Source organism: Marmota flaviventris, chromosome 2 (genome assembly GCF_047511675.1).
Source record: "Marmota flaviventris isolate mMarFla1 chromosome 2, mMarFla1.hap1, whole genome shotgun sequence".
NCBI lineage: Eukaryota > Metazoa > Chordata > Mammalia > Rodentia > Sciuridae > Marmota > Marmota flaviventris.
Genome location: NC_092499.1, coordinates 177,463,048 through 177,490,562, shown reverse-complemented (window position 1 = coordinate 177,490,562; position 27,515 = coordinate 177,463,048). Strand labels below are relative to the sequence as shown.

At 50.0% G+C, this 27,515-nt stretch overlaps 2 protein-coding genes across 2 annotated transcripts; both read right to left on the bottom strand.

Moving 5' to 3' along the window:
- Window positions 1–5,812: 5,812 nt before the first annotated feature.
- Window positions 5,813–26,575, bottom strand: C2H20orf96 (chromosome 2 C20orf96 homolog; the record flags this gene model as incomplete). Its single annotated transcript, XM_027945255.2, has 9 exons — window positions 5,813–5,870; window positions 9,300–9,418; window positions 9,717–9,803; window positions 9,950–10,051; window positions 10,131–10,288; window positions 11,254–11,353; window positions 13,232–13,390; window positions 17,954–18,069; window positions 26,467–26,575. Coding segments are annotated over 9 exons (1,008 nt in total), but the record flags the coding sequence as incomplete, so codon positions are not given.
- LOC114100505 (MORN repeat-containing protein 4) lies at window positions 21,135–22,129 on the bottom strand. The gene has a single exon (XM_071607374.1). It carries the CDS (start codon window positions 21,658–21,660, stop codon window positions 21,220–21,222), a length of 441 nt encoding a protein of 146 aa, XP_071463475.1. The 5' UTR covers window positions 21,661–22,129; the 3' UTR covers window positions 21,135–21,219.
- Window positions 26,576–27,515: the final 940 nt, after the last annotated feature.

Below are 27,515 nucleotides of genomic sequence, written 5' to 3'. Positions count from 1 at the left end.
GAAGCAGAGAGAGAGGGAGCAGGAAAAGGGGCCACAGGGTAAATGCTCCCTTCCAGGGCAGCCCCCAGGGACCCACCTCCTCCAGCCACGCCCACCTGCCCACAGTTACCACCTGATCAGTCCATTCAAACTAGGATGGACCGGTTAGATTACATTTCTCTCAATCCAATCGTTTCACCTCCAAATATTCTTTTATTAATAGAGGAGCTTTCGGGGGACACCACACGTCCAAACCGTAATGATACTGCTGCCATCCATACTCCAGTAAACAGGCCAGCAGACTGGAGGTGTCACTCATTAATAGTGCACTTGCCTACCATGCGTGAGGTCTTGAATTCAATCCCCAACACCATTTTTTTAAAGGGAAGAAAGGTGGACAGATAATAGGGCAGGATCCTTTAATTAAGGAGTGCCCACCCCAACAGCCCCAAGTATACTGACTTAGAGTCCTAATGATCCCAAATTGCCTAGCCAGAAGCTTTGCATGAATTCCGTGAGTACAAGGGTCAACTCCTAGCTAATAACAATGATGAACTTTCACAAAAGGTGGAGGTCATAGTACCCTGCCAAGCGCACAAGATGGAATAGGTACTGACATACATGAGAAATACCCTCAAATACCACAGCCCTGGACCTCCCCACAAAGGGATGTCACCCCAATCCATATTCTTGCTGAACCAGGGACAACTCCCCATGCCCCCTTTTCCCTTCCTCTGCACCCAAAAAATGGTGGAAAAAGGAAGAAGTCCACCATAATGGCCAAGACCATGAAAATGTCATTGCATAAACTGTGGGCCATGTTTAGCTTTCTTGGGACTCATTTGGCTTCAGACATGGGCGTGGGACACTCATCTTTCATCCTCACTGATATCAGGTTTTATTGGGCTGGTCACACTCTAGAACCAAGAAGATGAGCTCCTCCTCCCCATACCAGAAACCACACCTCACCTGGAAGTTGCACTACAGTGCCTAAGACCCCCCCATGCAGGAGCCCCTTAAGGGAATGACCTCCCAACAATGGAGATCAAATGACAAATTCATTAATATGCTGAGTAAATGTGTCCATGACTATGACCTTCTGCCTAACCAAGCTCTCTGCCTCAAGATCCTGGAGGAGGCTAACTCTCCTTGCCCCTCTGGCGCTGGATCCCACTAGATTCTAAAGACTTAGACTCTGAACCGTGGTACCTGAGATGACAACACCTATCCACCCATGGGACTTCTGAGATAAAACCACCCCTCCAGAAGGCTGTGCATGAAACAGCCTCTCTTGGGGCCCCCACCATGATCTGGGATCCTAACTTGGACTAAAAAAAAACCCTGCCTGACAAGCCCCATGTAAGCTGCCTCCCCCCCACAGACTCTTCCGCCTGTTGGGCTTTCCTTTCAAGGTGACACTGGTATCAGTTGCTTGGTATTTCCCCAACCCATCTGCATTTGTTTCCCATTGGTTGCATTGGCCAGCGCAGACATACTCAGCCAGAACAAGTAGCATCCAGGCACAACTGTCTTGCAACCCTGCTGCCTCATATAGACACTGTTGGGCCGTTACATATTTAAGCTTCAGCTTCTGCATTTAGCCTATAACTACGTGTCTACCACCCACCAAAAGTGCCTTTCTATTCAGCACTTCTGTGCAACTGAGAACAGAATTCCCACCTTGATTTCCCAAGTGGATGCACAGAAGGGAAAACAAAAATGGTGGACCAACCCAAGCTGATGACTCCCTGTTAGAGGCTTTGCACAATCATATTTCAGAGGCTGGGGTATAACTCAACGGAAGAGAGCTTGCCTTGCATGTGCAAGGCCCTGGGTTCCATCCCCAGCAGTGTTTCCACAAACAAACAAAAAGAAGTATATAGGCAGGCTCCCTGACTGTCCATGAGAGGGTGTGTGGGAGTGGCACTTCTGAAAACCAAGCGCCATTTGACAAGCCCATCTAGATGTGATTTATCTGGGGCAAAGTCCTGTCTCTGTGATGCTGGGAACTTGGATTGCTGCAGAGCAAGAGAGGAAAGGAGGGTGTGTCCCAGACCTGGCCCAAGGTCTAGGGCACCAGCCAGCCTGGACCCGGGAGGCCCCCAAAGGTTTCCAGAGCCTTAGGAGGGCCTTGGGGACAAGAGACTCCTGGCGTGGAGGAGAGGGGCTTCTTTTGAGGCGAGATATGGTCAGAGGGCTGTGACAGGCAGATTAACGCTCCCCTCAAGATGCTCACATCCTAATCCCTGGACCTTTGAGACAAGGAGAAATTGAGGTTGCAGGTAAAATTAAGGCTGTTGTGGGATGACTGAGACCCTCCTGGACTATCTGGGGGCCCAAGGCAATTGTGCCTGGTCTTAAAAAGCAGAAGAGCGAGAAAGCAGAGGAGACTTCAGTCCCTTTAGAAGATATCTAAACTGTTGTGAACAGACTGTAGAAATGAGATGGTAAAGATGCTACTGGGGAGGACTCAGAAAAAAAATGTGAAATGTTTTATTGGAAACAGGAGGAAAGGAGATGGTTATGATATAGTGGCCGAAAGCTGAAGGGCACTGTGTCCTGCTATGTGGAAAGTACAACTTGGATAAGTGATGACCTTGGATATTTCACATGAGAAGATTTCCAAGAAATGTTCTGGAGGTGAAGGTTGCTGTCTTCTTTATGTGGAAGGAGAGAGAGAAATTGAGGGAGGAACTGTCGACCTGAAACCAGGACTTCATGATTTTGGAAATACTCAGCTCACCTGTCTCGATCCATTAGGGTGGATTTTTTTTGGTGGTGGTGAGGTAGGGGTGTTGCAAGTACCAGGGATTGAACTCAGGGGCACTGGATCACAGAGTTGCTTAGCACTGCACTTTTGCTGAGTCTGGCTACAAACTTGCAGTCCTCCTGCCTCAGCCTCCGGAGCTGCAGGATTATAAGTATGCATCACCGCACCCAGCTGATTTTTTTTTTTAATTAGACTGAGTCATTTATAAACAACAGACATTTATTTCTCAGTTCTGGGAAGCCCTGGGAAGCTGGGAAGTTGACGATGAATCTCTGCTGCCAGAGATTCAGCAGCCATAAAGGCTTGCTCTCCAACATGGTGTCTTCTTGCTGCATCCTCTCATGAAAGAAAGGGCAAACCCTGTCCTCACAATAGGGACAAACTTGTTCCCCTCGAGCCCTTTGTTTTTTGATCCTGGGGATTGAACCAAAGGGTGTTCTACCACTGAGCTACATCCCCAACTATTTATTATATCTTTTTGAGACAGGGCCTCACTAAGTTGCTGAGGCCGGCCTTGAACTTGCAGTCCTTCTGCCTCAGCCTCCTGAGTCACTGGGATTACAGGTGGGCCCCACCATACCCAGCTCCCTCAAACCCTTTTCTAAGGGCATTACTTACATTCATAAGAGCAGACCTTCATAGCTTCACCACTCCCCAAAAGCCCTTTACTTTAGGAATAAATTTTCAATGAATTTGGGGGAGACAAACATTCAAACCACAGCAGTACTCTAATGGTCAAGAACGCTTGTGTTAAGAGACAGTCTCCAGCTCACATGAGCTCCTGACAGCACAGCAGTTAAAGCAAACTGCCTCGACCACTTACTAGTGGTGATTTGTGGGGGTGGGGGGGGTGGGGGTTACTTCATCTCTTCAGGTTTCTTCATTTAAAAAACAGAAGCGGGACCAATGTTTGTCTCCCAGGGTTGCTCTTGTGGATTTAGTGAGTTGATACACGTACAGAAGAGTCAGTTCCATTTAAGTATTTGCTATTATGTTCAACACTGTCAATTTGCTTGGAGATGGATGGTTCTGGAGAAGGCCTACTGGCCTCCAGAGCATGGGACCTGGACTAGACCTTCCCCCCTCCACCCTCTCTAGATGGACATGTAATAGAAGCAGTTGGCTGGAGTCTGGGGCAGAGCATCCTTTCTCTTCCTGCAGGGCTGAACAAGGAACAGCACAGCTGCAGGAGATGCTGGCACACTAGGACCACCAGCAGCACCAACCTTAGGAGGAGGACACTTCGGGCCTGGTGTGGTGGTACATGCCTGAAATCCCAGCAGCTCCACAGGCTGAGGCAGGAGGATCGCAAGTTCAAAGCCAGCCTCAGCAAAAGCGAGGAGCTAAGCAACTCAGTGAGAACCTGTCTCTCAACAAAATGCAGAAAAGGGCTGGGGATGTGGCTCAGTGGTCAAGTGCCCCTGAGTTCAAGTCCCAGTACCAAAAAAAAAAAAAAAAATTTTTTTAAAAAGGACGACACCTTGGACAGGGTCCTTGGTGCCATCATTCAACTTCTGGATAAAGCCTGATTATGTCATCATTTAGACCAAGTCAGTTGTTCTGTTCTCTCTAACCAAGTCTCCTAATGTACAAGATGATGTGAGAGAGGACAGAAGCTCCTAGTTGTGGCACCTGGGTCCTCTGAGATGGAGTGGAGGGTGCAGGTGGTTCAGCACCCTGGGCATCAGCTGAGGAAGACACAGGCTGGACAGCAGCACAGACCCAGGACAGCTTCTGCCAACCCTCCAGGCAGCTCTGGGGCGAGAACATTTAAGTATTTGGATTAAGGTCAAGAGGAAGCAGGAGGGCTGGGGCTGGGGCTCAGCAGTAGAACGCTCGCCTAGCACGTGCGAGGCCCTGGGTTCGATCCTCAGCACCATATAAAAAAAATAAAGGTATTATGTCCAACTACAACTAAAAAATAATTTTTTTTAATTTTTAGTATTTATTTTTTAGTTTTTGGTGGACACAACATCTTTCTTTGTATGTGGTGCTGAGGATCAAACCCAGGCTGCACGCATGCCAGGCGAGCGCGCTACCGCTTGAGCCACATCCCCAGCCCCAAAAATAAATATTAAAAAAAAAAAAGGAGGAGCAGGAGTTCAATTCCTGAGGTTCCTGAGGACGATCATCCTCTTTGGAGTCAGGACGCCTTGCTCTGTCACCTTGAGCAAGCTATTTCTTCCCTCCGAGTTGTTCCAAGCTGGACTAAGATATCTGGGCCTTTGACCTTGCACATTGCACAGTCACTGGATGTGGGAAGGGTTGACCTTGGGCAAGTGGCTCTCTGCAGCTGAGATAGTCTCTGAGGGTCTGGCTGGCTGCCTAGGATACCTGCCAACAGGATCTTCAAGTGCTTGCTCCAAGGGGGACCCAGGCCATGCATCTCCAAGTCCACCACAGCAGGGTCTGCAGCGGCACAGAGCTCTGCCCTTGGGCGTGAGTTTGGGTTTGTGTCCCTCCGCAGTTGGGGCAGAGGTGGTGGACAGTCAGATGGCTGGACTGCGTGGCCACCAGTCGTGTAGACAAGTTCCCAGGTGTGCTGAACTGAAGGAGCCTCCCCTCTGCCTTGGCACTGTCCTCAGCAGCTCTAGGCACAAACTACAAGGGAAGCCGGGTTCCCACTGCACCAGGTGGCAGCCATGGGGATGCAGAGCTGGCGGGGGTGGAGGGGAGGTGTCACTCCAGCACTTCTTCTGGAGAAGTCCTGAACCCCAGTACAGTCACCATGGCTGGCCACCCTTCATCTCAAGGCAAAATCCATCCCTATCCCGCCTTCTGCAGGCCTGGGACCCCACACACCAGCACAGAGCAATGCAGACCCGGCTTTATTGGTAGAAAGGAATGGAAATTTTAACTGGGAATCCCCAGCTGGCCTGGGGGGCAGGGCCACTGCAGAAAAGGGAGAGAAAGAGAAGGGAAAGAAATCATTGTATACAGGAAAGGAGGGGAGGAGGGTGAGGAAGGACTCAGAGCAGGGTCTGAACGGAGACTCAGGCTGGAAGTGAACCCATCCAGGCTCCAGGTGCTGGGAAGGGGGGCGGAGGGCGGCCGCGGCATCCTCTAGAAGAGGAGCTCTTCTTCTGGAAGGTTGAGGACCACGTCCATGTCTGGGGTGCATCTGGAGGGAAGCAGCAAAGAGGAGTGTGGAAGGGCAACCGGGGGACAGAGTTGGGGGATGGGACAGCAAACCCTCAGAACGGGGTGGGGCACCCCAAGACCAACTGTGCGCAGCTACACATACACACACACACACACACACATCAAAAATGGAGAAGAAATGAGTTTGGCAGGACTAATGTTCCACTACAGAGGACCAAGGTCAGGAGGGGGCAGGAGCTCAACTCAGATGCACTGAGGTTCCTCAGGACAACCACTCTCTTCGAAGTCAGGACTCGCCCTGTGTCACCTCGAGCGAGCTATTTCTCCCCCAGGAGTCTCACTCCTTCAGTCGGCACCAAGGTGACAGCACCTGTGTGCCAGAACACAAGCAAGCCTGGGTTTCCTCATCTGTCAAGTGGGGGTGGTAAGTCCAAGCTCAGTCATTGGCAAGAGATTTAATGAAACCAAATTATGTGTCAGCCTACAGCAACTGTTCAGTGGAGGTGACACAGTCTTCTTCCCATGAAAGCAGCAGGAGAGGGGGGTTGCCATCAGCAGCAGATTCCCTGTCACAGTGACCGAATGGCCATGTAAGAGGCTGCAGGATCAGGTCCTCTCTCCACTGTCTCCCAAGCAGAGCATCCACTCAGTTTCAATCATCCCTTGACACACACAAAAGCATTTAGGTGTGAAATGTCGGGATGTCTGCAATTTACAATACTTCAGCCAAAATTTAAAAGGAAAGAATAAAGATGAGGCTAACATGGCAAAAATGTGACTATTTCTAAACCGAGATGGGAGCTGGGTATTCTTTGTCTCATTCTCTCTGCTTTTCTATATATTGGACAATTTGTCCTGATTGTTTTAAAAGGTGCATCTCTACCCTGGCAACACCCAAATCGCTATCTCCCCACATCTGTCCTGAAGTCTGCACTCATCTACTCAGTTGTTGCTTGATGGCTCTACGTGCAGGTCCCATCCAGGTCACCTCTCGGCTGCCCTGACGCCTCCATCCCTCGCCCACCCCTGGCCTTCCTCATCTCCAGATTCAGCACCAGCAGCCACTCTTAGAAGAGCCAGGAACCTGGGGGTCATTCCTGGTGTCTCCCCGCCCTGTACTTCCCACTCCCAGACACCCCCAGTCCTACAGATGTTCCCTTCTTAGACATTTCTCCAACCCACCCAGTCCTCCCCTCTCCTCTGTCACCCACTTGGCCAGGCCACTCCCAGCGCTCCCCAGGACCACTGCCACCACACCCAGCCAGACTCCCAGCTCCCACTCTGGCTCTTCTCCAACCTCCGTGCTGTTTTCAAAATGACATTTTGGGGATACAGATCCTCTGCTTGTAGGATCAGGTACAAACCGTGGCCTGCTGGGCCCTGCCTGGAGGCCCCCAGGGGCACAGCTGCTGACTCCTTCCCAAATTCTCCCCATCACTCTGAATTCCAGCTGCACTCCTGGCATAAATGCCCAGGAGGTGCCTACCCGATCCTCACAGCCTTGCCCGTGGCCCACTGGCTGGGGACAGCAGCAGCATCACCCAAGAATTTCTCCATGATACAGAACCCAGGGCCCACCGCAGCCTCCTGGTTTAGAATCTGCTTTTTAACAAGAGCTCTGGGTGAGTCGGGTGCAGAGGCGCTTGCCTGTAACCCCGGCTACTCAGGAGGCTGAGGAGGGGGATCGCAAGAATGGAAGGCCAGACTGGGCCACTTAGTAAGGCCCTGTCTCAAAATGAAAAAATAAAAGGGCTAGGGATACAGCTCAGTGGTAGAGCACCCCTGGATTCAATCCCCAGTACAAAAAAAAAAAAAATGTCCAGGTGTGCAGGTGATGGCTGCGCATCTTCGAGTTTGAAAATGTCTGCTGGGCAGCCCGCCGTGCCCACGCTCTGGGAAGGGAAAGCTGCTGGGCGTTCCTGATGGTGTCTTCCTTCAGGAAGATGTGGGTGGGGGCACTGCCCTCGGCCTCTTTGCCCCTTTACTCCTCTGCTCCTGCAGAGGGGGTAGGTCTACCTGGACGGTGAGCCTGGCAAGGGGGGCCCACAGCAAGGGCTACCCGCTCTCCTCTCAGCAACAAGCTGCCCACAAGGACTGGCTTCCCCCCCGCCCGTGTCCAGCTCCACCACGGCCAGGTGGCTCCATCTGCCTAATTTTGGGTTCAGTATTCAGAAGCCAACGTGGCTGGAAATATAAGCCACATTCTCTAAATCAGCTTCAGCAGAAAAAAAAAAAACCTGGTACCCTAGCCCACATCACCCTCGCCCCCTCACTCTCCTTTCAATGTGTGCAGGTCCCAGGTCAAGGCAGTGGGCACCTACGTGTGCCACCCCAGAGACCCCAGCACGGCCACCAAGAGTCGCTTCCTCTCCGGCCCTTCGCCTGGTGAGCTTCTACACAAACTTCAGACCTTGGTTCAATGTCACATCCTCAGGGAAACCTTCCTCGACTGCCCCAGGCCAACTACCGTGGGACACACTCTCCCAGGACCATGGACTTCTCCCCTTGACAGTTCTGTACATCTGTGTCTTGTTGTTGTTGTTGGTGGTGGTGGTGTTACCTGGTACTGGGGACGGAACCCAGGGGTGCTCTATCACTGAGTCACATCCCCAGTCCTTTTTATTTATTAAGTTTTTAAATTTTGAGACAGAGTCTAACTAAGTTGCTGAGGGCCTTGCCAAATTGCTGAGGCTGGCTTCGAACTTGCAATCCTCCTGCCTCAGCCTCCTGAGTCACTGGGATTACAAGTGTGCACCACTGTGCCTGGCTACATCTGTGTCTTATTGTCCATTAATGTCTGTCTGGTTCCCTCCTCAACTCCATGGTGGCAGGACCAAAGGTCCCTTTCATTCACATGGTGCCTTCACAGGCACTTCATAAACTCAGGAAGAGGAAGAGATGAAGACATAGAGATGAAGAGGGAAAATTAAATAATTCTCCAATACCAGCTCTACCACCCAGAGTCCTGTAGTGCTGACATGGAGAAGCCTGGCCGGGGGACCCCCAGCCCAACCACAGAGGGCCTGGTCCAAGAGAGCAGGCAGAGAATTGGTTCTGGAAGGGAAGAAGCCTGAAAGGACTGGGGGCATCCTTCTCTCCTCAGGCTGTGTCTCCAGCCTCAGCTCCCTCCCGGATGAGTGACAAGCGTGTCTCCTCGTGGTGACACAACCAACCACCCCCCTCAACTCTGCCTTCTTCGACAGCCCACAAGGTTGACACTTGGACTCTGGGAAGCAGATGGGTCCTTAGGGATTGCCTAGCCATGGGAAAATGAGACCCCGCGATGGGAAAGGTCCCGTCGGCCTGTGGCCAGTGGCAGAGCCAAGGGGGACACCCAGGCCTCCTCCCTCCCTGTGCCGGGTCCTGCCATCCACACGAGGCTGAGTTTCCTGAGAACAGAGAATCTCCTGGAGCCCCAAAGACGGCCAGCTGCAAAAGCACCACATACTTGGGTCTCCGAAGCAGAACGTCCTTGAAAACGACCTCTCGGGGTTCCTGCCTCTGGGCCCGGAGCTCTTCCACCTCGGCCTTCAGCTCGGGCAGTCTCCCCTTCAGCTCGTCAATGAACTGAGGGGTGGGGCATGGCGGGGGAGGAGGGAGAGGCCGGGTGGCCCCCAATGAAAGGGAGAGAAGGGCGAATGCACAGGAGTAAGGACATCTGGGAACACGATGTGGGTTTTGTCCCCAGGATGGGCTGGACTCCAGAGGAGACCTCCCTGTTCAGGACGGGGCCAGAGCACCAGCTAGTGGCAGTGTCCTGTGGTGAGGAAACGCTGAGGGGGTAGTGAGCACAGGGACCAGCTGCAGGGGGCGGCTCTGGGGACCCCCACCCCTCAGAGGGACCATCACCTTCCTGTCCACTCACCTCCATGACCATCCCTCTGCACCTCTGCCTATACTGGCTGTCCTGGGTCTTCTGCAGAAGGGCCTCCTCGTGGGGTTGCAGGGTTCTCTGTGGGTAAGGGAGAGGCCTGGGCCCTGGGCACCTCTTCCAGGGCAGCTGCGCCATGCTGAGGGATGGAGGTGCTGGAGGCAGAGGACTGGGAAGGCGGCAGGGCTGGGGTGGGACCCAGAGACCCCCCACAGCTGGCCACTCACCATCGCCAGAGACCTCAGGATTTTTTCCTTCTTCTTCCAAATCTTGGCGGACAGCAACTCCAGGGCCATTCTGCGCATCTCAGCAAGGTTATCCAGCTCATCCTGGGGCCAGCACAAGGGGGTTGGCCGCCCGCCCAGCCTCCCTCAGGCTCCAGCGCAGCCGGGCCAGGGCTCTCCCCACCTGCTGGTCGTCTTTGGCCTGCTGAAGCTGGCGCACAAGGTTGGCGATCTGGACAGACCTGACCGGGTACTCGTGGTCCATGTACGTGCTCAGGAAGTTCACCTCCTCTTGGGTCTTCTTGACTTTGGCATTCAGCTGCTCCACCTGCAGCTCCAGGCCTGGGAGGGGTGGAGAGGAAAGTCAGAGGGGCAGGAGGCCAAAAGGCTGGGGTCTGCATTAAGAGGAGCTCACACAGCCTGGGAAGAGGTGAAAAGTCACATCCCTAGAGAGTGACCCAGGGGATCTGCGGGGGATCTCGCCTGTAATCCCAGCAGCTGGGGAGGCTGAGGCAGGAAGATTGCAAGTTCAAAGCCAGCCTCAGCAAAAGTGAGGCTTTAGGCAACTCAGTGAGACCCTGTCTCTAAATAAAATACAAAATAGGGCTGGGGATGTGGCTCCGTGGGTGAGCTCCTGAGTTCAATCCCTCGTACAAAAATCCCTAGAGCAGTCCAGCCCTGCTGGCCGGGCATGGCACCCCCAAGCTCATTCCTCCCTGAACTTCAACCTCCTCAGACATGTTCCCAAGGAGCCGAGACCAGGGAGACAGGACACGCTGGCTCCCAGGACACAATCTCCAGTGCTCTGTCCTGCTTCCTCTGTGGAGGGGTGCCCCCAAGTCTAAGCCTACGTGGTACACTGCTCCCTGCCCCCTCTAGGCTGCTCAAAGCCCTGCGGGCTGGAAGCCAGGAGACCTGGGTCCTAGCCCACCACTGGCTCCCAGAGGGACCTTATGGAGCGAGCCAGGCTAGAACTGGGTTCTGGCTCCCCGCTGTGTGACCTTCAGCAGGCTACTCTGCCTCCCTTAGCTGCGGTTTCTTCATCTGTAAAATGGGAACGCAGCCCATTCTGCAGGTGGTTATAGTGGCCGTGTGAGAGTGCACCCAGAAAAATGCAGACACACGAGGCCTAGCAAGTGCTAAGAGCTGGATAGCAAGCTATCAGCTCTACCCCTGAGCAACTCCATCGGCCTAGGAGGGAGGGGCGGGCCCAGTGACTTCTGAAAGGCGGGTGCAGGTGAATGCCCCAGCTGTCCTCCCCAAGGGGTCAGGGGTGAGCACAAGGCGTTGATCCCAACGCTTCTTACAGTTTATCTTGCTTTCCTCCTTATCTTCCCACTCCTGGAGCTCAGACTGCAATTGCTGTATCCTCTTCTTGTTGGAGTACTCCAGGATGTCGATGATGTTCTGTGGGAGTGGTGGGGTGGGGTCAACTCACCTCCCCCCCCCCCCCCCCCGCCCGCCTCTGCTGGCTCAGGCTCATGGCAGGCTGCGGCCATCCAGCACTTCCTCAGCCCAGCCACCTGACCAGAAGCTGGAGAACAGCTCCTACCCGTCCCACACAGACTCCTTGACTGACAGGGCCCTCCTTGATCTGGCCTGGACCCACCTCATCTCCTGAGATTTCTTCCTGGCACCTACTGTCAACCACCTCACATGGCTCCTGGGCCAGTTCCGATCCCTCTCCTCCCAGGTCTCTTTCTGTGCCTGCAACACGTACCTGGTCTCCACCAGTTCATAACTGTATTGCAGATTTCAGCTCAGGAATCATTTTCTGTGAGAAGCCTCCCTAATGTTCCCATGTATCAGTCAGTGGCCCTCTCCGGGTTCCCCAGTCCCCTACCTCTTACTTTCCAGGCTTTCTAACTGCCTGGGACCCCAGTGGAAGGAAAAGCTTGACATAGACAGGGTGTCTCCCGTTGGCCATTCCCAAGGAGCCACGGGACCATCCAAGATGAACAAAAGATGCATAAACAGACCAGCCGAGGAAGGTCTGAAGAAGGTTCTACCAAGTTTCCTTATAAGTGTACGTCCTTGGCCTTGGTCCCTGTTATAAGATGAACTGTTTACCCCCAAAATTCACAGATTAGAACCCCAGCCCCCAAATGACTATATTTGGAGACAGGACAGGGCCTTTCAGGAAGTAATTAAAGCTCAACCAGGTCACAAAGGTAGGCCCTCATCCGACAGGTCTGGTGTCCTTATAAGGAGAGAAACCAGTGCTCACTCTCCCTGCACATAGAGGAAAGGAGGGCACAGCAACAAGACCTCCATCTGCAAACCAGGAAGAGGGGCTGCGCCAGAAGCCAGCCCTGCCAGCTGGGCATGGGGATGCACGCCTGGAATCCCAGCTACGTGGGAGGCTGAGCCAGGAGGATCGCAAATTCAAGGCCAGTCTAGGCAACTTAGCAAGACTGTTCAAATTAAAAAATGAAAAGGGCTGGGGATCCAGTTCAGTGATGGAGCACCCCTGGGTTCACCTCCAGTCCAGGTGAAGCAGGGGACCACGCCTGCTGGCCCCTGGGTTCTGAACCCCCAGCCTCCAGAACTGTGAGAAAATAAACTGGTGGTCTACAGAATCTCATCACGACAGTCCCAACGACCAACAGGGTCCCCAAGAAGTCTGAACTTTCTCTCTCAGACTCTGGATGTGCTCAGTTCCCCTCCTCCCGAGGGAGACAGACTACAGTTGAGGGACATGAGTCCATTCAACCATTTTCTCTAACTCTCCTCCTGCCCTCTCACTACAGTGTCACCAACCTCTCCTAGAGGAGGCCGAGGAAGCTCCCTGGGTTCTCCACAGGTCATTCTTCACCCACGGACCTCAAGAGCCACCACTGGGCTGAGGGTGCTCACAAGAGCAGGATGGGAAGGGCCCAGATGGGGGTGCCAGAGTGCCTGGGTTCCAATTCCAACTCTGACCCTTGGTGGCTGGGTGACCTAGAGCCGGCGACCCAGCCTTTCTGCCTTTCCATTTGGTCCTTAGTAAAATGGGATAATAATAGCACCCACCCAACAGGGCAGTCGCCTGTGAGGGCTGCTGACTGTGTGCAATGGTGGCACATCCTTCTCTTGCACGGGTACCACGTGTGCCAGCTGCAACCCGCTTTGGGTTGTGCCCTGCACAACAGGTCAGCCAGTGCGCTCCGGCTGGCCCTGGGACGGGAGGCTCTGGGATTCCAAACCCGGGCGGGGGGGCAAGCGTGTTAGAGGCGCCATCTGGATGGAGGAAGCGGCCTGTAAAGGACCCGGGGGACCAGGCGAGGGCGCGATGGGCGGGCTCACCGTCAGGGTGTCCTGCTGCTGCAGCATCGCCCGTACGCGCAAGGCCGTGCTGTCCTCGGTGTCCTGGATGGCTCTCACCAGCTTGTCGCACAGCTTGCCGAGGAAGAACTTGTGCTGGCGCATCTCCAGGAGCGAGGTCCGCTGGTTCCTGACCATCGACTGCGGGAGGGGGCCGGCAAGGGAGCGGCGCTACGCCGGAGCCCAGGGACCTGGGGACCGCTGCCTGCCGCCATCGGCCGCCCCCTGTGGCCTCCCCGGGTCGGTGCGCCGAGCAGGACGGCGGTTCCCAGGTTCCCATTGTCCGCCCGCCCAGCGCCTGCAAGTCCCGGGCCGGGTTCCCTTTCGTCCGTCCGGAAATGCACATTTCCCCATAGTCACACCTCTGAAGGGGGCATGCGTCTTACAGTTGGTGGCATGTCACCCTCTCATTGACAGATTTCATTAGTGACTAAATAAAATAAAGGTGCACTTACTATCCATGGCTTTTTAAATCAATGAAATCTAGAAATAACAGGGATAAACGCCCCAGGTGATGGGCCAGGTCTGCGGGGGAAGGAGGGGCAGAATGGATGACGATAAGGACTATCCCCAGCCTCAAGCAACACACCTGTGAAAACGACGAGGGCTAGGGAGGTTAGTGACTTGCCGAGGTCACAGCCAACCTTGGGCACATAAAATCCACAGTAATAACAGCATCAGTAGCAATCATCGCATGCCTCTCTGCACTGAGCCCTGTCTGCAGGTGGCACATAGTATCAGTTCAACCTTCAGCATCCCTGTTTATTAATTCTATTTTGCTGTGAAGGCTCAGTGAGGCTCAGAGAGGTTAAGTGATTTGCTCAATGTCACACAGCCAAGAAATGCTGCTTCTGGCATTGGAAACAGAGGGTCTTTTCACTACACTAAGGTAAGGACTGAGTGGGCTTAAAACTGCAAGAAGTGGCTGAACCAGTGACTATGGCTTAGATATTAGGCCGAGACACACCTTGGTTCGAATCTCTGCCACTTACCATCTCAGGGAATTTAGACATGTTAATTAACTTTCCAAAACGTGGTTATACTCATTCTAAAGCTGCCAGAAACTAAGACTTGCTTCAGAGAGCTGCTATGAAACATAAAGGAAGCCAGGTGTGGTGGCTCACGCCTGTAATCCCAGCACCCTAAGGGAGGCTGAGGCAGAAGGATTCCAAGTTTGAGTCCAGCCTCAGCAACTTAGTGAGGCTCCAAGCAATTTAGTGAGAGCTGTCTCAAAATAAAAAATTATACAAAGTACATGTATAAAGACACGAATTGGGTGTCAACATACTTTATATACAAACAGAGATAAGAAAAATTGTGGTATATAAGTGTAATAAGAATTGTAATGCAAAAAAAACAAACAGTACATGTATAAAGACATGAATTGGCTTTTATACTTTATACTTTATACTTTTATACTTTATATAAAAGATATGAAAAATTGTGCTCTATATGGTAATAAGAATTGTAATGCATTCCACTGTTGTATATCTAAAAAAACAAAATCAATTTTTAAAAAAAGGGCTGGGGATGTAGCAGCTCAGTGGCAAATCATCCCTGGATTCAATCCCCAATTACCCCTCCCCCCCCCAAAAAAAAAAAAAAAGAAGAAAGAAGATAAATTCACAGTCAAGTCACTTAATGGCAGGGCCCAGGTGCGCTCAGTGAACAGTACTGATCGCGGTCTCTGGGCCTCCACCCGGGCACAACCTTTGCTCTATTTTATAGTCCTTTTTGGGGAAGGGGGTAACTGAGGATTGAACTCAGGGGCACTTGACCACTGAGCCAGACCCCCAGCCCTATTGTGTGTTTTATTTAGAGACAGGGTCTCACTGAGTTGCTTAGCACCTCGCTGTTGCTGAGGCTGGCTTTGAACTCATGATCCTCCTGCCTCAGCCTCCTGAGCTGCTGGGATTACAGGCATGCGTCACCATGACCGGCTTCCTTCCAAGTCCTTCTTTTCCTCCTGCTTTCTCTGCCCCTCCTGGCCCTCAGCTCCTGTATGACAACAGTAATAATGCTAATGTCTGGGGTGAGGCCAGCACTTCATGCCACTCACCCCTCAGTGACCCTGATGGGGACTATTATTAGCCCCACTTTACAAAGTGGAACCCGTGGACCAGATTCAGTAACGTACTCAAGGTCACACATAGCAGGGCTGTTGTCCTCTGGCTGTCTTGCCTCCCCATCTCCAGACCCAAGTATCCACCAAGGTCTTGGAGTAACATCAATCTCCTAGTCCCGGGCCACTGAGCCTGCGCCATGGGGCTGGCCACAGCAATCTGCATGATTATCACACACCCACTCCAGAGTGAGCCTGGGAAACAGAATGCAATGACTCTGCTCTAGTAAGGATCTCTCTGACCACCAGATCTAAGGCAGATCAGTTTCTCTCTCTGACCCTTATCTCAATTTGCACTTATTCGACCCGACTCCTAACTATGTCTCCCCCTTTCCCAACTGATTTTTCTCCTAGGACTTATCACCTGACATGACATTTTCTTTTTCTCTTCTTACTTGTCTCCTTCTCCTGGCATATCACGGCCTGGAGGGCAGGGGCTCTGTCTTGTCACAGCTGTGTCACCAGCGTGTAAACCATGCCTGCAGTAGGGTAAGTGAATGGGCAACTATTCTATGGGGCCTTTAATTCATTTATGATGTCTCCCAGGAAAAGGATCAGCCCTGAGGCCGCACAAATCTCAGCTCCTTGTTGGTGGCTGCATCCCAACACTGGCACATTCCACGGGATGGAATGACTAATCCCCCTGGTGACGCTGAGGGACAAGACAGCTGAAAACCTAGCTCTAAAAACAAGTCACCTGGGCAACTTCTGCTCTTTCCCTGCTTCCTCCTCGCCCCACAGACCATTCTCCACAGGGCAGCAGCGACCCAAGGATTCCTTTGAAAATCTAAATCAGGTCACATCCCCCAGATTCTGGCCGTCTTAGCATAAGAACTTAAGAGCTAATCATGACTACAGGGCCATGCGTCCCTCTGCCCCAACACACCATCGGGCCTCACCAAAAATTACTCCAGCCATGCCAACCCCAGGGCCTTTGCACTTGAGGTTCCTCAGCCTGAAACATTCCTCTTTCAAATGTGCACGTGGCTGCTTCCTTACTTCCTTCAGGTCTCAACTCAAAGGTGAGCACCTCAGCAGCCTTCCCTGAGCACCCTGTCCAACAGTCACTGCCACCCCCTTATTCTTTTTTTTTTTTTTTGGTACTGGGGATTGAACTCAGGGCACTCAACCACTGAGCCACATTCCCAGCCCTATTTGGTATTATTAGAGACAGGGTCTCACTGAGTTGCTTACACCTCACTGTTGCTGAGGCTGGCTTTGAACTCACGATCCTCCTGCCTCAGCCTCCTGAGCTGCTGGGATTACAGGTTAGTGCCACTGTGCCCAGTCCCCTAATCTTATTCTCATGCTTCCTCATAGCTTTCATCATCACGACACATCACGTATCCACCCTGGTTATCATCTGTGTCCCCCAGGAGAATGTCAGTTCCCTAAGGTCAGAGGCCACATCACTGGTGGTCCTCGTACTCAGAACAAGGCCTGGCACATAGCAGGTGCTCAATAAATATTTTTTGACTAAATGAATGAGAAAGTATTGAGAGACAGTGTTATCAACTGGTTAGGAGCCCAAGTTTTACAGCTAAATTGTCTAAATTCACATTCTGTATCGGACAAAAACAATAAACCTCTATAAAGTCAGGATAAAAGTAATATCAGAAACTACAAACCTCCTTTTTGAGAATGCTGGGCCCCCTCTAAACAATTTTGCAAAACTAAACCCTAAAGTGCAAAAAGTGGTTTTAAAACAAATACATTTTCCCTCTTCTTTTATAGTCATCATTCATTGAACTATTAAAAAAAATCTTGAAGAAGTAAGAATTCTTCTAACCAGGTATGGTGTTGTACGCCTATAATTCCAGGGTTTGGGAGGCTGAGGCAGGAGGTCTGCAAGTTCAGAGCCAGCCTCAGCAACTCAGTGAGGCCCTAAGCAACAATGAGACCCTGTCTGTAAATAAAATATAAAAAGGGCTGGGATGTGGCTAAGTGGTTAAGCACCCCTGGGTTCAACCCTGGTACCAAAAAAGAAAAAGAAAAAAAAAAAGAATTTTTCTGCAGTATTTTGTACTATTTATAAAACAGTGTTTCCCTTTCTGCTGTGAATACTGCAGACTCCTCTCTCTTCAGTCATTTTCAAATACTTTGAAATGCTGTTCAGATAATAAAAGAAACCACAAAACAATCTATGATGGGAATATTAATTAACGACCATGCTATCAGTTGATTGGACATCTTAAGGGTCAGCTTCTAAGCTGGGCCTCAGTGTTCACTGTACCCATGAGGTTAACATATGGGAAATTCCTTAAAAAGCCACTCGATGGGATTCCTAATGCACCAAAATAAAAGGTGATTCTGATTGTTTCCCTGAGTCTCATCACAAGAGCAAGCGCTTAGTTTAACTGACTTTGACCCCTAGGATGCTATTTTCTTGCTGTGTGACATGCTGCAAGTCATTTACCTTACTGTCCCTCAGTGTCCCCACCTGTAAAACAGGAGTGATCAGAGTGCCCAGGAGTTGCTGTGAGGCAGAAGTGAGTCTGGCCCCCTGAGGTGCTCAGAGCTGGTCGCTGAGCCTCCTCGGTGCCCCTCCCTGCTCAGGGGCCTGCGGAGAGGCCCCCTCATACCCTCATGAACCGGACTTTGGCCTGAATCTTCCCAGAGTTGAACTTGTCCTTCAGGTGCGAATCTTCTGGCTCCCTCGGCTGGTATGTCGTCACCACCGTGGGCTGGTAGTAGGTCGCTGGAGACATATGGAAAGAAAGAGGGTCCAGGGCCGGGGCTGGGGCTCCGCGGTGGCGCACTTGCCTGGCACTTGTGAGGCTCTGGGTTCGATTCTCAGCACCGCATATTAATAAATAAAATAAAGGTCCATCAACAACCAAAAAATATATATTAACAAAAAAGAAAGAAAGAAGGTCCATCCTCCCAGAGAATGCAGGAGAGGGAGCCCAGACCCCAGGCCCAGACCCTGAGACGGTGACACTAGACAGAGGCTGAAAGTCACACCCACCAAGAAGTTCCCAGGCTCCACCCTGAGCCTTGATATAAAGGAGGGAGGAGCCCAGGGAAAGCAGAGACCACAGGATACCCAGAGGGGAGGATGAGGGTAGCAAGACCAGGCAGCCAGGGCAGAATCCCCTTTCATAGGGAGCTTCCACAGTGCATCTCCATTAAAGAGGGTCGGCCCCTTTCAGAGAGAGCTACAGAGGTGCTGTATTCTATGAAAAGCTGATTGCATTATACAGAAGGCCACTCTGAGGCTTCCAGGTAGAGAGTTGGAAACGCCCCCTTTTTTATTCCGCCAGTTGCTGATGCAGCTGGGCACAGCCAGAGACCAGAGCCTGGTGGCCCAGCTCTGAACACCTGGTCTCTCACCAACCTGGCTGATGGAACAGGCCAGGTGAGTTTGGAGTAAAGAAGAACTATTGAGGGCCGGGCACAGTGGCGCACGCCTGTAATCCCAGAGGCTCAGGAGGCTGAGGTAGGAGGATCCTGAGTTCAAAGCCAGCCTCAGCACAAGTGAGGCGCTAAGCAACTCAACTATCTCTAAATAAAATACAAAACAGGGCTGGGATGTGGCTCAGTGGTCGAGTGCCCCTGAGGTCAAGCCCCAGTACTCCCCACCAAAAAAATGAAGAACTAATTAAGAAGACAGAGCCTTCTAAGAGCTCTATGACCCAAGGGGTCACAAGACCTCTCTGTCCCTGGGTTCCTCCATCTGTAAGATGGGAATCATCGTCATGCCTGCCTCTTGGAGTTGTCTTGAAGATTAACTAAGTTACTGTGCCTTAAGGTGTTAGGGACAGTGCCTGCCACGCCTTCCACGCTGGGCACACTATTATTTCCAGTGACCTGGTAACTGGGACCACAGCATCAGACAAGGCATTGTACAAGCTGCAGTTCTCCCTTCAGGGAATAAAGGAATTTGGAGGGCAGGTCCTTAGGATCCCTGCTTTCCTGCAGCCTGTCGCAAACTAACTCTTGACAAACCACCCAGATGGCTACAGCTCCTTTCTCAGTCTCCACCAAAACCTCGATTCCAGGTACAACTCAGTTCATTTGGGGAAAGAATTTATTATTTCTTTAAAAAACTCAAGATCCTGGGCTGGGGATGGGGCTCACTGGTCAGGTGCTTGCCTGGCATGCATGAGGTCCTGGGTTCAAATCCCCCAGCACCAAAACAATATTTTTTTTTAAAGCCCAGAAAAGGGCCATGGTTGTGGCTCAGTGGTAGAGCACTTGCCTAGCATGTGTGAAGCACTGGATTTGATTCTTAGCACTGCATATAAATAAATGAATAAAATAAAGGTCCATCAAATCTTTAAAAATATATATATTTTTTTAAAAGCCCAGAAAAGATTAAGATCCTTAATCCTGGAATATTTTAAAATTAAGAACTGAAGGAGCTGAGGTTGTGGCTCAGTGGTAGAGGTTTGCCTATCACGTGTGAGGCCCTGGGTTTGATCCTCAGCACCACACAAAAAATAAATAAATAAATAAAGGGATTGTGTGCAACTACCAAAAAAAAAAAAAGAACTGAAATCATGAAATAAATTAATTTTCTGTCAAATGTATGAATTATCTGTACATATCTGGGATTTAATTGTATTTTTAAGGGACACAATTACTAATAGGTTAAATCCTATGATTCCAATCTTTCTTTTTTTTTTTTATAGGCAGATCTGGTGATTTGTTTATTTCTATGAACACTTGATTCTACAATACAGTTCACAGAATAAATAGAGGCACACGGTTATAATTTCCACCATAGTCTGCTGTTGAGGGAGATTCGGTGTGAGGATGGGAGCTGGGGGTATGTCTGGGTCCTGTGGTAACTGGAGGCCTCATGATGAACTGTATAGGGATTCCACCTTCCAAAATCTGACCAAGGCCTGAAGATCAAGGCTCTTGGTGGGAGAGTTATAGCAAGTCAAATGCGAGGAACAGCCAATGCTTTTAGTTCACCACAGTCCCAGGGTGGGTGTAAGTCTACCTACACCCAGGGGTGTAGGTGAGTCTGATCCACCACCTACAGGGAAAGAACTGTGTCGATGCAGGCCTTCCCCAGCACTTAGTCCACTCCCCAGGAAGGCCTTGAGGCTGGATATGTCTGCCCCTTGACCTGGAGTGAGTAATGAATACAACTTATGAGGTTACTATTACATCAGTTTCTTTCTTGACTATGCCACAAAGGAATTCTCTCTGATAGACTCTAAGAACGGAGAGACACAAATGGAGATTGGATTATATGCCCTAACTCAGGTAAGGAACATGACTTGTAAAGTCAAGAAAGAAGAAAACAACACTCTTACCAGATCCTTCACAGGGGAAATAAGCAGACACAAAGACTAGTCTGATCAGACAAAGTTGGAGCCTGGAGTCAGGATTCAAACTGCACTGAATGAGGGGCTCATGTACAGAGAAGTTCTGGCCCGACTTTCACAGGGTCACTGTACTGTCTATCTTGTACCTCATTTTGCCAGGGCAGCACACAGCATTGGCCCTATGGGGGCTAGGGTCATGTGCCCCAAACATAGGCAGAATGAGGAGATTCTGAATCACTTGGCAGTAAATGGAGTGAAGGCTGCAGCCACTCTGTACTGGGTAACCCCAGGTCTCAGGAATAGGAAATGTCGACAAGTAAGAAAACACAGCTCCTGTCTTCAGCAAATAAGCATCAAGAAAAGACAGAACTGCTAACCACTGAGGGGTCTTTTGGCCAAAATCCTTAGCACTTTCTGTGATCAAATTGCTGATTGGCAGGTGATGGGGCACATCACAGGCTTTGGCTCCGTGGTCATCCTCATCTCATCTGAAATCTGGCTCATTCTGTTCATCTCAGGTGGTCATGGGCTTTACTGACACTATTCCAGCTGTGCCCACTGCCTCATCAAGCAGTGAGATTTCTGGCGGACTTGGAGGCACTCTGGGCCCGCTGAACTACCGCAGAACACTTCTCCCTCCGCAGCAGCTTATTGTTCTCAAATAGACCTTCGTTGCGGGGTATTCCATGAGAACCATCAGGGAAAGTCAGCAGGCCAAAACCATCTACTCTACCATTTTTAAATTCCCCCTCAAAGGTCATGTTGTCATGCCGAATGAAGACTCCGACGCCATTAAACTTGCCCTGGGCAAACTCCCCCTCATACCTTGAACCATCTGAAAAGGTCAGTACCCCAAAGCCATTAAAGAGCCCATTCTCAAAATGACCCAGATAGGTCCCACCATCTGCAAACAGCAGTTGACCAAAACCATGCCTGCGGCCCTCCTTCCACTCTCCACGATATTCCTCCCCACTGGAGTAGGTGAAAGAACCTTTTGTCAGGGTCATGGTGACAGCTTACAGAAGAAAAAGATGAAATTTTTCCTAAAGGCTACACGAAACTTCCAGAGTGGTATCCCATCTTGTTCCAGAGAAACTAGTATAAGGTCCCTGGGTTTGCTCTCCAGCCCCGCAGGTTCTTCTGTTCACACAGTTCTGTCATTCCCTCCAGACGCAGCCCCTCATGCTCTGACCGCTAACCCGGGTGCTGCGCGCTCTCCCAAGACTTGACGAGTGGTCTAAACTCGAGCTGGGCTTGGTACCCACCCCAGGCAGCCGCCCTCGGGTCAGGGCATCAGGATGAAGCCGCGCTCCCCAGCCCGGGTCTTCCGCTTGGCTCCTCTGTCCCTACCTGGCTGACCATTCTCTCGCAGCCCCCTCTCACCCGTGCTGCCAGCCGACTGGGGCTAGGCCTTTCGGGACTACTGTCACGCCCCAACGCGGGGCTTCGGCGGCAGAGACCTTGACTCCGCCTGGCTCTCCCCCTTCCCTATGATTCCAATCTTAAAGGTATAAATGAGATTTTTGCCTTAAAGTTAATAATTAAATGTGTATAAATTACAGAAACTTTCAAGAGAACATAACATTACCCATATTTAGAAGTTTATTTATTAGATAAACAAGAATTATTTAAATACCCAATGGTTTTTGTTAATCACATGCATGAACTATTTGAAAATTAAAATATTAAATTTTTTAATGTGGCTTAAAAAGGTTTAGGGAAATTTAATTAACCAAGTTCCAAAATCCCTCTTACAAGTGTTTATAAAAATTATAAGATTCTAAATCTTCCTAAATGCTTAAGGAAGATTTGTAGATTTAATAATACTTATTTGCTTATTTTTATCACTACTAAGTAGCCATGACTTATCTTTTTGTGTGTGTGGTGCTGGGGATTGAACCCAGGGCCTTGTGCATGCGAGGCAAGCACTCTACCAACTGAGCTATATCCCCAGCCCCATGACTTATCTTTTATAATTAAATTTTTTATGTTCACATAAATTCAGATTCACATGCTTGTTTGGGGTTTGGGGCTCTTTTTTGGTGGGGGGGCCTTGGAGAGGTGTTTGTTTTGGTCCTGGGGATTGAACCCAGGAGCGCTTTACCACTGAGCCACAACCCCAACCCTTTTTAATTTTTTTGAGACAGGGTCTCACTAAGTTGCTTAGGGCCTCACTAAACTGCTGAGGCTGGCCTCTAACTTGCAACCCTCCTGTCTTAGCTTCCTGAGTCGCTACAATTACAGGAGTGCGACATGGCAGTTTTGTTTTTGTTTTTGTTTTTTAATTGTTGATGGTCCTGTATTTTATTCATTTATTCACATGGGGTGCTGAGAATCAGACCCAGTGCCTCACACATGCTGAGCAAGCGCTCTACTACTGAGCTACAGCTACAGCCCAACACTGCAGTTTTAAGAAATGAAAAAGAGAGATCTTTTGTGCACTCTACCCAGTCTCCCAATGGCAACAAACATCTTGAACAAATACAGTACAATATCCCAAACAGGATATGGACATGAAGATACAGACAGAACTCTTCCATAACCAGGAGGGTCCCAACTGCGGCTTTTTATAACCACACCCACTTCCCCTCCCATTATCACCCCCCACCAACTCTGTCCCTAACCCCTGGCCATCACTAATCCGCTCTCCATTTCTATAAGAGTGTCATTCCCACAATGTTACATAAGTGGCATCATACAACATGGAAGGTTTGGTTGGCTTTTTCACTCAACAGAACTCTCTGGAGAGTCATGGGGGTTGCTGAAGGCATCATCCTTCTTCCTGATGACTGCTGCTCGGCAGTCCATGGAACAGAGCCCCCTTCGTCTGTCCACACACTCACCTATGGAAGGTCATCTGGGCTTGGAGATGTCCAACCCAGACTGGAGGATTATGGATAAGGGTGCTAAGACACGAGCATTCATGGACCAGCTTTTGTGTGAACAGAAGCTTTCAATTTTCTGGAATAAATCCCCAAGAGTGCAATTGCTGGGTCATCTGGAAATCGCATGCTGAATTGTGTTGGAAACTACTATACTCATTCCCTGAGCCATTTCATAGCCCCACCAACAATTTATGCCCAATCCAGTTTCTCCTCATTCATAAGCATTTGATGTTTTCACTATTTTTATTTTAGCCATTCTGATAGGTACACAGTGATATTTCATTGTGGTTCATTTGCATTTCCCTAGTGGCTATGACGTTGAGAATCTTTTCATGTGCTTATTTACTATCAGCAAATCCTCTTTGGTGAAATGTTTCTTCACGTCTTTTGCCAACTGTCTAATTGAAATGTCTATTTTACTGGGATCTTTTTGGGGGGAAGGGCAATAGGTACCAGGGATTGAACTCAGGGGCACTCAACCACTAAGCCACATCCCCAGCCCGGTTTTGTATTTTATTTAAAAACAAGGTCTCACTGAATTGCTCAGAGCCTTGCCGTTGCTGAGGCTGGATTTGAACTTGTGATCCTCCTGCCTCAGCCTCCCGAGCTGCTGGTATTACAGGCTTGCGCCACCACACCCAGCTATTTTACTGTTTTGAGAGTTCTGGATAATAGTCTACCAAATACAAGTCCTTTATAGATACATCGTTTGCAAATATCTTTTCCAGATTTGTAGGTGGTCTTTTCATTCACGTAAAAGGATTTTTTAAGCCCAGCACAGTGGTAAATGCCTGTAATATCAGTGACTTGGGAGGCAGAAGCAGGAGGGTTACCAATTGGAGGCCAGCCTGGGCAACTTAGCAACACCCTTTGTCTCAAAAAAAAAAATAAAAAATAAAATGAGGGGCTGGGGATGCAGCTCAGGGGCAGAGCGTCCCTGGGTTCAATCCTCAGTACCATGAAAAAGTGGGGGGTACTGGTGGTGTAGCTCAGTGGTAGAGCACTTGCCTAGCACATGTGAGGCCCTGGATTTGATCCTCAGCACCACACAAAAATAAAAATAAATGAAATAAAGGTTAAAAATTATTTTTTTCATAGAACAAAAATTGTTCATTTCGATGAAGCCCACTTTCCATTTTTCATTTTTCAGTTCATAAACTAGGCTGCTGGTGTGGTGTCCAAGAATTCTTCACTTAGCCACAGGCTCCAAAGATTGTTTTCTCCTGCCTTTTTCTAGGTTAACATTTTATGTTTTACATTTAATTTTTATGCATTTCTACATTTATATTTTGAGTTAATTTTTTTATTAAGTAGCGAGGCTTAACTTGAGGTTCACAGGTCTGGGAAAGGTGAGGTTCCTTCTTTCTGTCCATAGAAGTCCAATTGCTCCACCCCATCTGAATTATTTCCTCCCTGAATTGTTTTTGCACCTTTTTCAAAATTAGTGGAGCATATTTGTATGGAGGCATTCCCTTTCCCTCCCTGGGTAGAGCTGGCTGGGCACAGCAGAGAGCTGATCCTTCACCCCTGCCTGGAAGTGCTGCAATCCTCACCTGGAACAGCGCTGACAGAGTTGGTTGGGCAACTGAGCTTCTAACCCCAGCATGGCAGAAGCAGGTTTTTTGGTGCTGACTAAGGGTAGCATCACAGGGTCCAGCAGGAATTCTAGCCTCTACTCCTACCTAGTACTAAGGAGACTGAAAAAAGTGGTGTGAGGTAAGACTTGTCACCTCTGAGCTTCATTCCTTCCCTCTGCCCACAGGTCAGCAGAGCCCAGTGGGAATCTGAGCCTCTACCCCCATGCAGCATCAATAAGGCACAAGGTGGTAGACATCAGTGTTGCCCCAGGAAACTGACCTTCTGTTCCTCACTCAGGGGCAGTGAGGAGGTGTGAGCAGTTGTACATGCAGGTGTGCACAGGTAGGTTTTAACAAGTATGCAGTTCATTCAGGATACTCAAGAAATATTTCAAACCGGGCATGGTGGCACATGCCTGTAATCCCAGCAACTCATGAGGCTGAGGCAGGAGGACGGCAGGTTCAAAGCCAGCCTCAGCAACAGCGAGGTGCCTAGCAACTCAGTGAAACCCTGTCTCTAAATAAAATACAAAATAGGGCTGGGGATGTGGCTCAGTGGTCAAGTGCCCCTGAGTTCAATCCCAGTACCAAAAAAAAAAAAAAAAAAAAGAAAGAAAAATTTCAAAATATCTGTTATTAAAAGGAATGTTGAGTGTGATAAGGCTGAGCAATAATGTTTTACATGGATATTCTTAATACAAACCTTTTGGTGTCCCCATTCCACAAATGAGAAGCCTGAGGCTCAATGAGATGAGTGACTTTCTAAATGTTTAAATTTCAAAGTCAAGATCTGAACCTACACCTGTCTGATCCCAAGCCTCAAAACTTCCTGGAAAGCATGACAACAATATGGCAGAGATGATCCCATGAGTTCACCAAACCCTGTCTTTTCCCTGCTCCTGGACACACAGCTGGACTGCATTTCCCATTTTTTCTTATGGTTAGGGGTCATGTGACTGAGTTATGGCTCTGGGACATGTGTGGAAATAGGTCACTTCATGTCTGGGCCCCTAAAACAACTACCCACAAAACCATTCAAGTTCTTGCCCTCTCCCTTCCCTCTCTACCAACTAGACACAGAAATATCCTACAGACGACTTCAAAGCCTCATAAAATATCAGAGGTATAAGGTCAAGGAGAACAGAAGACCACATGGAATAGATTCTCCTCGGATCTTCAAAGGTGCTTTGACCTTAATAAGAAATAAGCTTCTGTATTAATACTTGAAATCTGGAGGTTGTCTGTTACATCAGTGAGCCTATCTTAATATGAATAGTGTCACCAAGGGCCAAGAGCAGCCACTCTAATTTGTCCCCATTACCCACACCAGCCCCCAAGTGCCTCTGCTCACCTGACTGGACTTTAGTCAAACTCTTCGTTTTTCTTTTAGCGTGGATGCTGGCTTGTCCAAGTGGAGGTAGAGTAGATGGCTTGGTTTTCTGCGTGGACCACTGCCATGGGACCCAATGCAACCAGACAAAACACAATCAGTCACACAGCACGGTGAATTCAAGTTTCACTCTACCCTTTATAGGTATCCATGACCTCGAGCAAGTGATGTTAGTTCTCTGAGCCTCAATTTCCTCGTCGGCAAAGTGGATCTAATAACACAACCTAACTATGGGTTGATGCAAGAATTCCAAGAGATGATATTCTTAAAGCTCGTAGTGCGTGCTCCATAAATTTTATGGGTCACCCTGAATTTACTGAGCATATCCAGGCTGTGAGGTGCCAAGAAACAGAATGTATGGGAAGACCCAATACCCACCTCTTAGGGAACCAGAAGAGTAGACATGAATATACCCTTACATTCTGATAAAGTAGTGACTAGAGAAAAATGAGGTTCAGAGCCTTGCTCAGGGTCCCACAGCAAAAGTGTGACACAGCTGAGACCGGAATTCAGGTCTCCAGACCCTACCACGCGGGCAGTCCCAGCCGTGGGAGGTGAAGGCAGGCGGGCTGCAGCATCGTAAACCCTCCCTTCCCGCCCAGACCTCCCGGACTCACCAGAACGTGGGACTTGGGTTTGGACTGACTCCCATTCTGGCTAGATCTGGAAAGAGTTGGGGCGAGAAAGAACTTCCATCATCCCCAGCCCAAGGAGGAGTATGCAACACACTTGAAATTGGTGTGCAGTCTCTACCCTACAACCCGGGGGACCAGGTACCACAGCGGAGCAGAGCTGGGAGATCGCCAGAATGAGCGAGGCGGGGCTCTCAGGTGTGGGCGGGGTGGGGGCGTGGCCAGAGGACTTGGGCCCTTCAAGGAGAAGGCGGGGTTAGCGAATGGGATGCGCATGCGCAGTCCACCCCCGCCGCCACCCCGCTCCTTTCTACTTCTGAAAGTCGTACTCCATTGAGGAAAAGTGTAGAGTTCTGAGTCCGTGGGTCCTTGATCTCT

Coding starts and splice junctions, on each gene's coding strand:
- LOC114100505 (XM_071607374.1), bottom strand. CDS start 21,660: ATGACCCTGACAAAAGGTTCTTTCACCTACTCCAGTGGGGAGGAATAT.